This window comes from Staurois parvus, unplaced genomic scaffold, assembly GCF_062004578.1.
Source record: "Staurois parvus isolate SC_StPar_1 unplaced genomic scaffold, SC_StPar_1.0 ptg000365l, whole genome shotgun sequence".
Taxonomy (NCBI): domain Eukaryota; kingdom Metazoa; phylum Chordata; class Amphibia; order Anura; family Ranidae; genus Staurois; species Staurois parvus.
This window is the reverse complement of record NW_028318161.1, coordinates 7111774-7126697: the sequence shown is the minus strand read 5'-3', so window position 1 is coordinate 7126697 and position 14924 is coordinate 7111774. Positions and strand designations below refer to the sequence as shown.

Genomic DNA, 14924 nt, shown 5'->3' with positions numbered 1-14924 from the left:
TTCTCATCCTGCATGACATGTTTCTGTTCATTTTGTTGTCAGGTAAGAATGCCAACTTGGAAGAGAGGAAGATGGCCTTGAAGACTGCCACAGAATTTATCTCCAAAATGGGATATCCCAAACAGACACAGGTAATGGGGCACATCTGTCTCCGGCTCATAGAATGTACAGCGGCAAAAGTCGGGCACCTGCTACTAGAACCAACATTTCGGCTTGTTCTCTGTATTTATTGTTCAGGTAACATGTAGATTCTGGGACACGACCAATAATATGTTTGTAGCTAAAGTGACAGTAGGCTGTCATGAGCAGGACCCTCCCAACCCTCTTGCATTGTACTGTAAGTGCGTTGTCTTCCTATTTTGTAAAGCTTTTCTCAAACTGTTGCCACTATATCAAATCCTATAGAATACGATTTGTGGTGATTCTTGTCACAGCACTAAAGTACTTCCATAAGGTGGTGCTGCAGGATAGACACAGTTTAGTCCGCTGCCTAGAATTATTCAGTAGCACACTGACCACCTTGGAAGGATGTTATGTGCTGCATTTATTTCATCAGAGCTTGTTCTCTGTCTGCAGGTACAAGTTCTTCCTGAGTTTGGTGAGACTCCGCTCTTCAAACAATTTTTCAAGAATTGGCGGGACAAGGAGACCACAGAAGGGATGGGCATTGCCTACATCCCCAACCACATTGCCAAGATCGAGAACGTTCCCTTTGATGTCAGCTCTTTGCACGAATCAACTGCTATGGCAGCACAGCACGGCATGGTGGATGATGGTTCTGGAGCGAAGCAGGTGAGGGCAGGACACATATTTCAGTGCTTGTCCTACCTGCCATCTTTACAGCCCTGTCTTATCAGTGTTAGCTTTGTACGTTGGTTTTGCTGGCCAAATACACAACAGTACGCACATTATTTTATCAAATTTGGATTGCAGAAATGACCAAACAGATGCAGTACAGTACAACTTCCCACCAACCTTTTCTGTCTGCATTGTGAAAGTCTACAAAATGCTGGCACGAGGTTGTCTTCATCTGTGTCATCGTTTTTGCAACAATTAACACATTACTGTCACTGGTCTGCATTTGTCTTAGTGTCTGAAAACCCACAAAGAAAGCATAGGCTGATGTGTAGATTATATGGTTTGCCCATACCAAGGGATAGGATATACAGTAAATGGCGAATTTGCATGGGCAGTGTGGGTGCTGTGACTGTCCTTGAAACCTCTAAATGAGGCGACTGTGGTGGGGACAAATGACGTGACATCAAATTACTAAAACAATCTGTGCTTTGTCCATACAGAAAAAAAGGTTAACTTCAAAAGTGTTTTTCCCACCCCCATCACTTAATTTTCCCATTACTGTATTTAGCTGGTGGGAACAAAAAAAAATACCTAACACTTTGAAGTATGAGGGAGAGAGACTCCAATCCTCTGTAAATTTTAGTTTTTTTTTTTTTCTCCTTTCTCTTCATTGGGTTAATAATAAGCAGTGGGAGAAGAAGTAGGGCAAGTATGATCAGCTGGTGAGGCTGGCATTAAAGTGAACCTGTTGCTATGCCTTTTTTATAACTAAAGCACACATTCACTTTAAATAGGATTACAGGAAAATGAATCTGCATTTAGATTTCATTTGTATGTAGTGCATTTCCACTTTTTGCCAGCAGATTGTAACAAAATAATCTGAAGTCGTAACACAAACCAGACCAAGGAAATATTGCAAGTTTTCATGTTAACGGATCTGACACACTGGGGTTATTTCCTAAAACTGCATGGTGGAAAATCTGGTGCAGCTCTGCAAAGAAACCAATCTGCTTCCAGGTTTTTTTCATTAGATCTTAACTGAGCAAGCTGAAGTTAGAAGCTGGCTACCATGCACAACTCTACCAGATTTATAAAAAGAAAAAAAAAAGAAAGGCATTGCGTTTTATCAGATCACACATTGCCACATGCAACGTAATGATGTCTCCAAACCCTTCACCCGGCAATTTTTAATATTGTGGGACAAATAGGACAAGCCTTTTGACTGTGAGCCTGGGTTCACACTTGTGCGGTGTGGTACATCGCATGTGATTCGCACAGGAATCGCACCGCATTCCTTTGCAAATCACATATGAATTTTGTATGGCTCAAATCGCACCGTGTCCGCATCAAAAAACGTGCAGGACACTTTTTTTTTTTTTTTTTTTTTGGTGCGCACTAGAATTGGATCGCATGGGTATTCACACCCATGTGATCCGATTCTGCACATTGCACCATGTTTTGCAAACCAATTTCGGGGTGTTAACACAATCAGCAGTTCACATGAATGGGGTGCGATTTTGTGATGCGGTGCAGAATTCGCACATGAACCACTGTGGATTCCGCACCACATCAATATGAACCCAGGCTGATTCTGTGCGGTTCCCTTTAAAGTGATACTAAATAAACAGATAATGTTTAATTGCCATTATCCCTTCTATTTTTGTTTTGTGTGGTAGCAGTGTTTTAATGTCCCCCACACCATTAATTACCCCACAAACACCAGCCTGAAACGTTGATACAAAGCAAGATAGATCCATGCTTTCATGTTTACGCCAAATTCTGACGCTACCATCTGAATGTTGCAGCAACCAGTCTGTCCATTCTTCTCTGACATCCAAGGCATTTTCATCCACATAACTGCCGCTCACTGGATATTTTCTCTTTTTTGGACCATTCTCTGTAATCCCTAGAGATGGTTGCATGTGAAAATCTCAGTAGATTAGCAGTTTTTGAAAATATTCAGAGCAGCCCGTCTGGCACCAACAACCATGCCACATTCAAGGTCACTTAAATCCCCTTTCTTCCCTATTCTGATGCTCGGTTTGAACTTCAGCAAGTCATCTTCACCACGTCTACATGCCTAAATGCATTGAGTTGCTGCCATGTGATTGGCTGATTAGCAATTTGTTACCGAGAAATTTAACAGGTATAACTAATAAAGTGGCTGGTGCGTGTATATAACAAATCTTGCCAATGCACACATTTCATACCTACACACTGTATATAATATGATATACACATCTGTGTATGATGTTTAACCACTTGGCAACCGCACTATAGCCGAATGACAGCTATAGAGCTGTTGTCTAGTCCTGGGAGGGTGTCGTATGACTGATCACTGCCCAGCAGTGGCGCCCACCTGTGTCCAGCAAAGCTCCCCCATGAGTGCCACCCAGCAGTGTTGCCAGTCGGTGCCACCTAATAGTGCCCATAATTGCATATCAGTGCAGCAGCATCCGTGCCACCTAACAGTGCTGCCTGAAACAAAGAGAAACTTCTCTTTTTTTTTTTTTTTTATAGCTCAAAAAATAAAACACTCAGTGGCGATTAAATACCACCAAAAGAAAGCTCTATTTGTGTTTAAAAAAATTGATAATGTTATATGGGTACAATGTTGCATGACCGCGCAATTGTCATTCAAAGTGCGACAGTGCTGAAAGCTGAAAATAGGCCTGGGCATTAAGGGGACATAAGTGCCCGTTAGGCAAGTGGTTAATCATTCGTATTCTGAGGTCAAATGATGTTTCCCAGGTCTTTCATGTCTTCAAAGAAAGTTCTGAGGAAGAAGTTTCTTGTGCTCTGCTGATATGAGTCGGGTTCTGACCAGCATTGATTGGTACCGTGCTGGTCACGTGACATAAAAAAAAAAAGGCTTTCAGAATTAAAATAAATAGCACAAAGTATTTTAAAGTGTTACTAAACCCATTGACCCTGCATTCACTATATCTGGTCTCCCACAGTACACAGAACATGGAAATGCAATTATTTTAGTAAATATAAACTGCTAAATACCTTTTCTCATCACCAGTTAGAGCAGTTTTGTGACTTCTATCAGTGTGTAGCTGAGCACATGTTAAAGCTTGGAGGAATTTTCATTCTCCTCTAAGAGGATGCAGAACCCCTGACCTCTGTCTGGACAGTGCTAATTGGCCCTGTGCTGATCATACACACTCCAAATAAAAAAAGCCCTTTTACACATGCTCAGTTTGGTGTGTATTGCTAGAGTGACTCCACATGATGTGTCCTATCAGGAGATAAGAGGGGGGACACTGGAAGAAGGGGAGGATCAGAGAAGTTAGGATCAAACAGCGTTTTTACACAATGCAGAGGATTAACCTCCTTAGGTTCCACAGTGAGTATAACAAGCATACAAAAATGTTTAAACAAAAAAGCTTATTCCTGCGCCAAAACTTTCCAAATAACACTCTAAAAATGCTGCTGTGCCAATCGTGAAAACACAAACAATATAAATATAAATAAACAGCGCAAATTAGGATAATTAATCAATATAATAAATCATTAAAATAAGTGCATAAATTATTCGTGTTTCCCCTTAATAATAAACAAAAACACCCAAAAGTCCATGTGCTGAAGACATAATTAAATTGTAGAAGTAACAAAATAAATAAAAAATGAAAGTGCCAACTTCTTTTCTTCAAAAAATATTTTCACCTTCCACCAGTGCACACACCAACATTGAATACACTCACCAGAACTTGGCGAGTAAAAGACCTTTTAAGGAATTTTAGGGATCCTAAACCCTCTTTGGTGCCACGCTAGGGAAAATCTTCACCCTCCGAATAGACTCCACCATCCAACCAAAAGAAAAAAACTCACATAGCATAATATTGTCACACAATAGTAACTTATTCCAAATAGAGATTAAGGCCACTCACATGTTAATCACTTGCTAAAGGCATGTTTATTATGTATAACAAGCTTCAGTTCCAGCAGATATACAACCTTTTCCTTCCAGGACTCTCACATCCACAATGGAACAAGGACAAAACTCCTCTTAGACCAAACAGTGAACCAAGATGGCCGCTGGAACGCACCGCTCCGCGTGCGTTCCACTCACCGGAAATGACGTCAGGCGCAAAGAGTGTGGACCGGAAATGCGTCAACGCATTTCGCCCCTCCCATAGGGCGTTATCAAGACTCTTGATTTTTGTTTTTGTTTTTTTTGTTTTTTTTGTTTTTGTTTATTATTAAGGGGAAACACGAATAATTTATGCACTTATTTTAATGATTTATTATATTGATTAATTATCCTAATTTGCGCTGTTTATTTATATTTATAACAAGCATACAAACTGATTTTACTGTTGTGGGTTTAGTAACACTTTAAAGCTCATTACAAACCTATATTTCAAAGCAAACGTTTATTAGGTGCAGTTGGTGTTACTAAACCCAGGACCCTACATTCACTATATCTGGTCTCCCACAGTACACACAACATGGAAATGTAATTATTTTAGTAAATATAAACTGCTATTTCTCATCAGCAATTAGAGCAGTCTTGTGACTTCCATCAGTCTCCATCTAAGCACTGGTTAAAGCTTGTGGGGGGAAAAAGCATTCTGCTCTGACTGTCCTATGAGGCTGCGTACCCCTGACCCTCTGTCCGGACAGTTCTGATTGGCCCTGTTCTGATTATACGCACACTCCCAAAGAAAAATTAAAACTATCAGCCATACACACTAAACTGCGCATGTGCAGAGCGACTCCTAGAGCTCTGTACTATCAGCAGATTTGGGGATCAGAAGTCAACAACTGGTCTGCACAATCTCAGGCCAAAGCAGGGATGCGGACAAGGAGGGAGGGACAGTTAACAGCACAATCAACCAGGATTATTGCAGTCTACAGAAAACAAATGCTCTAGTGGATGACCAAGTAAGAACACTATGTAATATAGTATGTATGGGTTTTTGTTGATTTGGGTTTATTGACACTCTACATTCATGGGGAAAAGTCTGGATCATACAGCTGTGTTCAGAGAATGCAGCTGTGATATATATTGTGAGAATAAAATGTGTTTTTAAGTTTTTTTTTGTTTGTTTTTTTTCCTCTCAGATTTGGCGCATTGAAGCATCAGAAAAAGTGCCAGTGTCTGCTTCTCACTACGGACAGTTCTATGGGGGAGACAGTTATATTATTTTGTACAGTTACAGCCATGGTGGAAAGAAAGGACAGATTATTTACACATGGTAATTAATATTCTGAATGTCTCATATCTGAGAGCAGGAATTTTGTGTGTTGCCATTTAGTTATTTACAAAATTTCCTAAAACTTTCTACAAAACCATTCTCTGTTTTTCACTGGTTGCACTACCAAAGTTGGGGGGAAGAATGCTAGTACCATTTTTTTTTTTAATGCTCAAAAGGTCTCCATCTACAAACCATAAGATGCGGCACAGACTGTTTGTGTTGGCTGCCTTGGTGGACAAAAAGGAGGCATTAGAATGGCTATTCTCAGCATTATTGAATGGTATTACTTGGCAGAAGGTGTTGAAAAATGTACCTCCCCCCCCCCCCCCCCCCCCCAACACAACTTTATCAAATTAAAAAAAAAAAAATTCTCTAGATTTAATTCATTCAAAACTGTTAAATGTATTATTTATTTAGAAGTGTTAGGAACTGTTATATACAGTATAGGAACCTTGGATAAATTGCAGATTCCAAATCAATTAGGCGGTGGCCATCAGTCCCTGAAAAAATTACAGTCAATTGTGCACTGACTGATATTTGCATTTTCTGTTGCAGGCAGGGTCTGGACTCTTCAAAGGATGAGATCACCGCATCGGCATTCCTGAGTGCTCAGCTGGATGAGGAGCTGGGAGGAGGCCCTGTACAGGTGACTGATGGTGATATGGATAGTGCTGTGTACAGTTAATTTATTGAATAATCGCCTGGGGTGTGTGCCCTATCATCACAGGTGCATCTACATGCATTTTTGGCAGTATTTACAGCAATTTTATTTCCTTAGCATTATCAAATGATGTATCTGCACAAAGAGTTCACACGCATATAAAAAGCTACTCCAGTCACTGGAAATTTTTAAGGATCAGTTGTAAATTTTTGTTGCAAAATTACAAATCTGATGTGATGCATAAACCTCTTGCTGGCCTCTAACAATCCAAATTTAAAAACTTAGCATGTTGATCTAATCCAGTTTGAATGTTGGTTGTTAAAGTAGAAGTGGAACTACTGCTCCAGCAATGTAGCATCCCACTTTAAACCCTGCTAGACTTGCCCTTTTTTGCAGGTATAGCTATGTAAAACATTAAAAATAAGTGCCTGTATAGTTTAAAATCCAGGAATGCACGGTCTCTGCACATGCTCAGTTGCTCTTTATTTTTAGACACTGTGCCAAATTTTGTAGAGGCTGATCTGCGGACAGCCTAAAGTTTACTGCTGCTCAGGACTCTAGGCTTCAGTAAAATGGCAGCCTCCGGCAAGAAGAAATAGGAGCAGTGCTAGAGGCAATTTACAGCACACACTAATTTTGCTAGCATCATTAATGTAGAATGTATCTTCCTTGCTAAAGAACGTTGTTTTTTTTTTTTTTTGTTTTAGTAAGTTATTATGGGTAAAATTCCACTTTTTAAGATATGAAGACGCACCCCCTCATGGATTTTAACAGCTGACTAAGAAATTGCTTATCCTGGCCACAAGATGGAGGAATCATTCAAAGTATGCAGTTTGAAATCATATGTACCCAACACACAGGGCACAATTTGACAAGATAAGACAAAAGAATTTTTGTTTAATTTTTTTCAGTATTTTTAGCACAAATAGAAGGAGAAATAGGGTGGACTTGATAGCGCAGATACAACTACTTTAATAAAATGTAATCCATAAAATTGCATTTACACAGAAGTGGCTTGATCAGCGCATATCAACAAGAAAATCTTCCAAAGGAACCCCAGGTCACACAGGACTAATGATGAAATACTATAACACAATGGCCAACGGTAGGAGAGAAAACAAGCTAGGTGGAAAACTCTACAGAGAACACTGGGAGAACCTGAGTGAAGTAAACTACGAAATCATTCAAAGCCAGTGCAAAGAAAGGAGACAGTGATTCTAACCTTGGTGAATAAGTACCTCGGTTCCAATTACCTGTTTTAGAGCCGTTCTCCTTCATCAGAGTGGAGGGTGGGGTATTGTCAGCCTCTGAGTAATGGCACTCAAACTAGCACCATTTCTCAGCCTTTTATAAATTTTTTTTTTTTTTTTTTTCTTTTCTTTTCAACAGAAGCATTTGCCTTTTACTTTGTGCATGCGAGTTGGCCACATGGGGGACTCTTTATTTTCAGCTATCATTACACAGAGAAATGTTATTATTTTCCCACACCTCCTTTTGCGAGCTGCACTTGATGTGACGCAAGCCCAAAATCGAAGGAGGTGTGTAATATCGCATGCACGCACATACTGCTTCCTAGTTCCTTCCTTCAGTTTCAGTTTTCTGGCACCGTTGATCACTCCAGCTGCTCCTGATTTGCAGTATTGCTGATCTAGCACTAATGGATGGATGGTGGATGTAAAGCATAGCTCTTATACACAGACATGGTGCAGTTCTCTCCGGTATACATCAGCAGCATGTGCCCTGGGTGGAAAAAGAAACCCAAACCTTTATGGGATTTCTAAATTGCATATTTAGTTGCAGGCCATGACAATTATTTTTGCAGTCCTTTAACTGCACCAGTGAAAAGATGCAAGCAGGGAATCCAGTCTTTCTGATGTCATATTTGAGAAGGAGGTTGTTTCGGGGACACTCAGGACAAAATGCATGCAAGTAACACCTGATTAACTTCTTCAAAAAGCATGGGACCACTGCAGGTCTCAACAAGTAGTTTTGTTTGGCCTTTGTCTGGCGAGCAGAAGTTGGGATGCTCTGGGTTATGCCAGCACACTGCATCCGGACTCTTTTAGCTCTTGTATGAAGGCAGCTTCTTATGGTCTGGTTCAGTTGAGAACCACCTCTGAGTCATGGGACATTGCTGTCAATTTCCTCTGCTAAATCTGTCGCAGATATGGTGGATTTCACTGGTTCAGGTCAGGATATCTTGGCAGATTTTTTATTCCGTGTGGATGCTTTCTTTTCTGAAAGAAGAATCGTTCAGACCAATTTCATTCTGCGGCTATTACACCCACATCTGTAAATTTTGTTTTCTCCGTATTGGTTTACTCTTTAAGTGAATGGCACGCCATCTCTTGTAAATGTACTACACTGAAGCATGGAGAATGTATGGATGACTGGAATTTTTATTTCAGCTGTGTGGTCTGCTAATAGTATCCTGGTTTTGCTTTTGGATGGTTCTCTTGTCAGGGTACATGTGTGGGCACCCTGGTTATGGTGCTGATATGCAGAATGCTTGTATCCGAAACATTTGTTCTGCATATTCTTCAAGGTATAATTTCTCTTCAGGTCATTTCTAGGCACAGTGGGGGGAAATTTACTAAAACTGGAGCTCTCGGAATCTGATGCAGCTGTGCATGGTAGCTAATCAACTTCTAAGGTCAGCTTGCTCTGTTAAGCTTTGACAATAAAACATGGAAATTGTTTGGTTTCTATGCAGAGCTGCTCCAGATTTTGCATGCTCTGATTTTAGTAAACCCCACCCCTGTTTGTCTAGAATGCTATTAACAGTACCTATCCTCTTCAGCGGAAGATCCCTAAGGCATAGGCTGCTGAATTCTTCCAGATTCCAGGTCCACCCACAGGGCATACAGGTGTGACTCTATTTTTCACAGTGGGGGGGGGGGGGGGGGCATACATGGGATAGCCTACATCTCTGGATGCAAGAGGTGGTGTCCCAGGGCTACAAACCAAAGTGTGGGTGTTTTTTTTATGTTGTACCCTGCCCCACCTCCAATCTTTCTGTGTCACTCTATAGATTAGTGGACTTCCATTCAGCCTTCCTAGGTCTTCTAGGTCAAGGTTTCATTATCCAGTTGCTGTGGCAGAATGGTTTCAGAGATTTTTCCTTTCACTTTGTCACCATTTCCATACTTTAAAGGGGGCATTTGGCCCTTCCTGGATCTTTTGTTCTGAATGTCTGTCTTCATTTGATTCCAAAAATTCTTAATGGAATCCAACATACAGTATGTGTCTGCTTCTCTTCAACAGGGAGACTTTGTGGATTCTGTGGACATCAAGGATGCATACCTGCATGTTCCCATCTTTCCAACACCTCCAAGTTTTGCTATGTGGCCCCTGCACTAATAGTTTAGTATCCCAACTTCTGGCCTCTCATCTGAACCTTTTTGGGTGCTCACCAAATTTATAGCCCTTCTCTTGTGGCATCCCCATTGTGGGGTACTTGGATATCTGCCTGTTGCAGGAGCTGTGCATTCAGGCTTTTGTTATACAATATGGCCTAGACTGTCCAGAAATTGCTACAGTGTGGGTGGGTCCAGAACCTTGAAAGATTATTGGTGGAACCAACTAATCCTAAGAAGTACTTGTGTCTAATCCTGGACATGACTCAGGAGTGTTCATTTCACATGTGTAACCTTGGATCTTCCCGTCCTAGATTCTAGCTTTCCTCTCCTGGGAGGAGTCCTGGGTCTCCTTCAAGGCAGTTCAAATTTCACTTCAGAACTCTACAATTCAACAATCTATCCTAATGGGAGGCAGGGAAATCCAGGTTGCCTTTTTTTTCTTCTTTTTTTCTGTACTAGAATAGGGGAGTATTCTAATATTCTGAGATGTCTTTTCTTCCCTCAATACTGCCTAGCTAAAAAACGAGGCATACATCTGTGGGCAGGGTTATCCTGTACTGATCAGTTATGATAAAGAACAACACTCTTGTATATATTGATTAAGCTCATTTCACTCCTGGAACAATTATACACAAATATCCATCAGGTTCAGCACTCACCGGAAATGTCAGACCTGCATCTCTGAAGGTGTATAAATGGCTGTTACAACTTTCCAATCATCCGTTCTCCAGGTAATCGCTTGTAGCAACAGCAGTCTTACTGCACTGTTCTTCCCCCATCAACTGTTCTGTCACTCTCCAGGAGTTTCACAGCAGCACGGCTAAACAGGATTACAATATAAAATCACTGGAGATTTTCCTCTCCTATGTATATCAGGTAGGAACTTTATACACAGTCATGAATAAAAAAAAAAAAAAAACCTGCATAGATTATATTATACACATTTACGAAGTCCAGGTCTAACATTTGTGAGTGATTTGAAAGCACAGATGTTGGAGTACTATATTGTTATCCTGTACTGGCCATTGGCTTTTTTTGGTTGCCAGTGTCCATTTCTCATGTAGGCGGCAGTATAACTGACAGTCTAAGAATTCCCGAAGTGTACTTTAAGAAAATTTATTTTGCAATGAGTAAACAAAATCCTATTTTGACTCAATCACTGAGGCTGCTAGAGCGTGTCTGAAGGACTAGAGGACAGTGCCATTTATGTTCTTTATCAAAGTGCCTTTGACACTTCTATGCTGTGTTTGGCATACAAAAGGCTAAAAATGTTCAAGCACCCCCAGAGTAATCTTGAAAAACTATAATGTGATTGTAGCCTTTTTATTGCACTAGCTCCAGTAAGTAACATAGTATACTTCATTCAATGCAAAAAATACAACCAAGGATCTTATATTGGCCAAATGGGACAGAAATTACAACAATTAATTTACCCAGACACCCCATAAAAGAACATAACACTATATCACTGCACACCTGTAGGACATTTCTCACAACAGACCACTGTGTGGAAGGTATGAATGTTTTGGGTTTTTAAAGGGAACTTTTTAAAATACTCAGGAAAGGAACATTTTTAAACTTCAAATGATTTTATTTTACACAAGCTAACGGACTAAAGGTGGACCTTGATTTTCTAAATTACTATTCAACAGTTTTAGAACTAGTCTCTGCTCTTTGACTCTTACACCCACTCCTTTCCTTTAGTTGAACTTCTATCTCCGTTTTCATCTTACACATATCAAAAATAACGTGCTTTTGTGTGATACTTTAATAGCATGGAGAGAGGTGGGAAAATTATTAAAGGTTCCGGACCTGTTTACACCACTTATGCCATTGACCGCCTCACTGTTACTTTTTTTTTTGAGGAGAGATATGGGTTTTGTTCCCCCGTTTTTTAAATTCAGGATTTATAGCTAAATGGGCAGTTTTTGAGTTGAGTGTATCATCAAAGGAAGCCTGGTCTTATATTCATCATGGTTGGAGTTCTACTACCAAAGCAATAAGTGAAAATTGCTGAGAAATTAAATTTAAAATTTTTCACAGAGCATACTAGCCATATTAATTTTGCTCATAAAGTATCGCCTTCATAGCGGTTCTCTATTTGCCCGAAATGTCACCGTGACAAACCTAATTTGACTCCTCTATGGTGGCAATGCCCGATAATAGAGAAATTCAGGCATGAGGTTGTACAATTTATAAATACTGTTGGGCTGATTTATGAAACCTGGAGAGTACAAAATCTGGTGCAGCTCTGTATAGAAGCCAATCGGCTTCCAGGTTTCACTGTCATTCACACTGAAAGAGACTTTGAAATCATGCGACTTCACTTTCAAAGCTTCATGTTAGTGCGACTTCATGTGCGACTTGGCTGACATCTATGCAACTTCATGCACAGATGTATATGCAATGCGAGTCGCACCTGAAAATAGCACAGGAGCCATTTTTTGTTTGTTTTTTCAATTCAGTGCAGCACCGCAGAGTGGGAGTTGCACTGATTTGAACGGTTCCATTTGCGGACTATAAGGTGTAATTTGTCAGCAATTTGAAACGGTCAGATCACATGGCAAGTCGCACTGGTGTGAACCAGGACTAAAGCTTAAGTGAACAACATGACGTTAGAAGCTGGCTGACTACCATGCAAAGCTACACCAGATTTTGCACTCTCCAATTTTAGTAAAGCAACCCCTATATCTGGATCTACTAGGTTTCAGTGTCCCTCTTAGGCTTATTACATTATTCTTTGGAAGCAAAAAGGAATTTATTTGCTTGGTAGCAAAAAAGATTATAATGACCCGATGGATCCAGCCCAACTCTCCTACATTAAAAGATCTCTAAGTTAACACAGTATGTTTAGATTATGCATGATTGGGCAGGCACAGCAGCCCCAGTGCCTGTGTCTCCTGCAGGAACAAGGTCCCTGCACTTTTTTTATTTTTTATAAATGCAGCCGCACAAAAACTGCATTGTGCTTTGGCACAGCTTTTTCCATTTTGTGGGGGTGCCATTGAGAGCTAATGATCATTCTTTCATGGTGTGGTGTGTGTTTTTTTTTGTTTTTTTTTTTTTTTTTTTTTATGGCTGCATGCAGATGTGGGAACACGTGCGATTTGCACGCACCTGCAAAAAATGTGAACCTAGTCTGGTGTGTGTGGTTTTTTTTTTGTTTGTTTTTTTTTCCAGTGTGCCCTAGCTGAATCCGGAAACGCCACTTCCTGTATAATCTGTGCCATCATCCTCGCACAGACACTGACTTTTTTTATGATGTTTGGTACTGTGGGGCAGAATTGCTACTTTTCTATTGCAGGAAATGCAATCCAAAAGTGAAATCCAAACAGTATTAGGACTACTATTTGTCTTCTTTGACACAGATGGAAGCTGTGAAAAGCAATCCATGGTGGATCATTTTTCAGGTTATGGTTTGAAGCCAATTTACGGGAGACTTTACATTCGAGTAAGGTGCCACAACCACTACAGCCCTGCATGGCATGTGGTTGCAACATAGTCCTATATTGACCTTAATGAGTGTGTTTGGCAGATATAATGCCTGCCAAGCAAGACCTGATCATTTAAGAGCAGCGCAATGCTTCCATGTTAGTCTGAACTGGCAGATTCAGCAGCAAGGTAAACCGATGTGAACGCCTGCTTTTAACTGCAGCCCTCTGCCTGCGTAAATGAGGTTTTTGTGTAATGCAGTGTAAATGTATAATAAAGGACTGGAGACAATCCGGATCCAAGCAGCCAGCATTACTTTTCTGTTTGGTGCTGGCTGAATGTATTCATGGCTCTTTAGAGTACTTGCTGCTTCTTAGATTGGATTGACCTTCCTCTGATTTGTCCATGAATTGCTCACACTCCATATGCAATGTTTATACTAAATTATAGAGCAGAGTTTGTTGTAATTCTCCACTCATTCAGGGCTTTATTATACATCGTACAGGTCATGCAGAGCAAATTGCACGGTTTAAAAACTTTATGGGCCAGTGTCCAGGTGTTTTTTTTTTTTTTTTTTTTTTTTTTTTTTTTTTTCCCTCTGGCGTCATGTAATATTTAATGTTTTCCCTGGATCATTAATTGTCCTAGGAGAGGGCATGGTGCGGAGTTCTCCTCCTCCTTTTTTTTTTTTTTTTTTTTTTTTTTTTTTTTTTTTTCTTTTTTTTTTTTTTTTTTTTTTTATGTAATTTTGATTGTCTGTTACTGTCTTTTTATTCTTTCAATGCCTCTCCTCCTTCTTTCCTGACAGGGACCTCGGAGCCAGGTACCCTGCATGTCCTACTTGTTTGTCCTGACCCTCACTCATAGTTTGGGTTCACTCCTGGAACTGTACACCCTACACAGGATGTTTTTTTTATGTGGCATACTAAGGGTACCCTTGCATATTGGGGTCCCCTCTGTATATCTTGCTTGCCAGTGTTCCTACGGTCTTTGTATGAAATATTCCAGTATTCTTGATATTGGTGTTCACCCACTTCTATGTATTAGGAGATGCTTGAGCCTTCCCTGTCTTCAAGTAACAATGATATCACTTGATTTGAAATGTAGTTAACTGTTCAACTTGTCATGAGGTGTGTTGCTGTTCACTTTGTCATGGGGTGTGTTTTGTGCATGCAGCATTCATGGACATTAAACACAAGGTCTGTTGGGTGATGGATATGCATGTGGAAACTTTTTTTTTTTTCTCTATCTCTTGTACTCTGACCTGACGAAATATTGTAAATACCAGGATGTGTTTCCATTACTTATCTCTTCTTTGTCTTCCTTTTGCTTCTGATAATCTGCCCCATCGATTGTTTCAGTTGCACTGTTTTTTTCCTTTTAAGTAATCACTTTAAGCCTGAATGAGCACCATTGTTGTTGTCATGGAGACTGTTTTGCTGTGCACACATTTAACTTGATGTTCTC

The 14924-nt window shown here is 40.2% G+C and overlaps 1 protein-coding gene across 3 annotated transcripts in view; it reads left to right on the top strand.

The window, feature by feature from the left end:
* The window catches only part of GSN (gelsolin), an 81896-nt gene that overhangs the window by 55908 nt on the left and 11064 nt on the right, over positions 1–14924 (top strand). For 2 of the 3 annotated variants that reach the window (XM_089685251.1, XM_089685249.1), the window contains 5 exons: positions 43–131; positions 577–792; positions 5872–6005; positions 6561–6651; positions 14266–14280. In XM_089685251.1, coding sequence (XP_089541377.1) covers positions 43–131; positions 577–792; positions 5872–6005; positions 6561–6651; positions 14266–14280 — 545 coding nt within the window. The remainder of the gene's footprint in view (positions 1–42; positions 132–576; positions 793–5871; positions 6006–6560; positions 6652–14265; positions 14281–14924) is intronic. The other variant, XM_089685250.1, reaches the window with a different exon arrangement.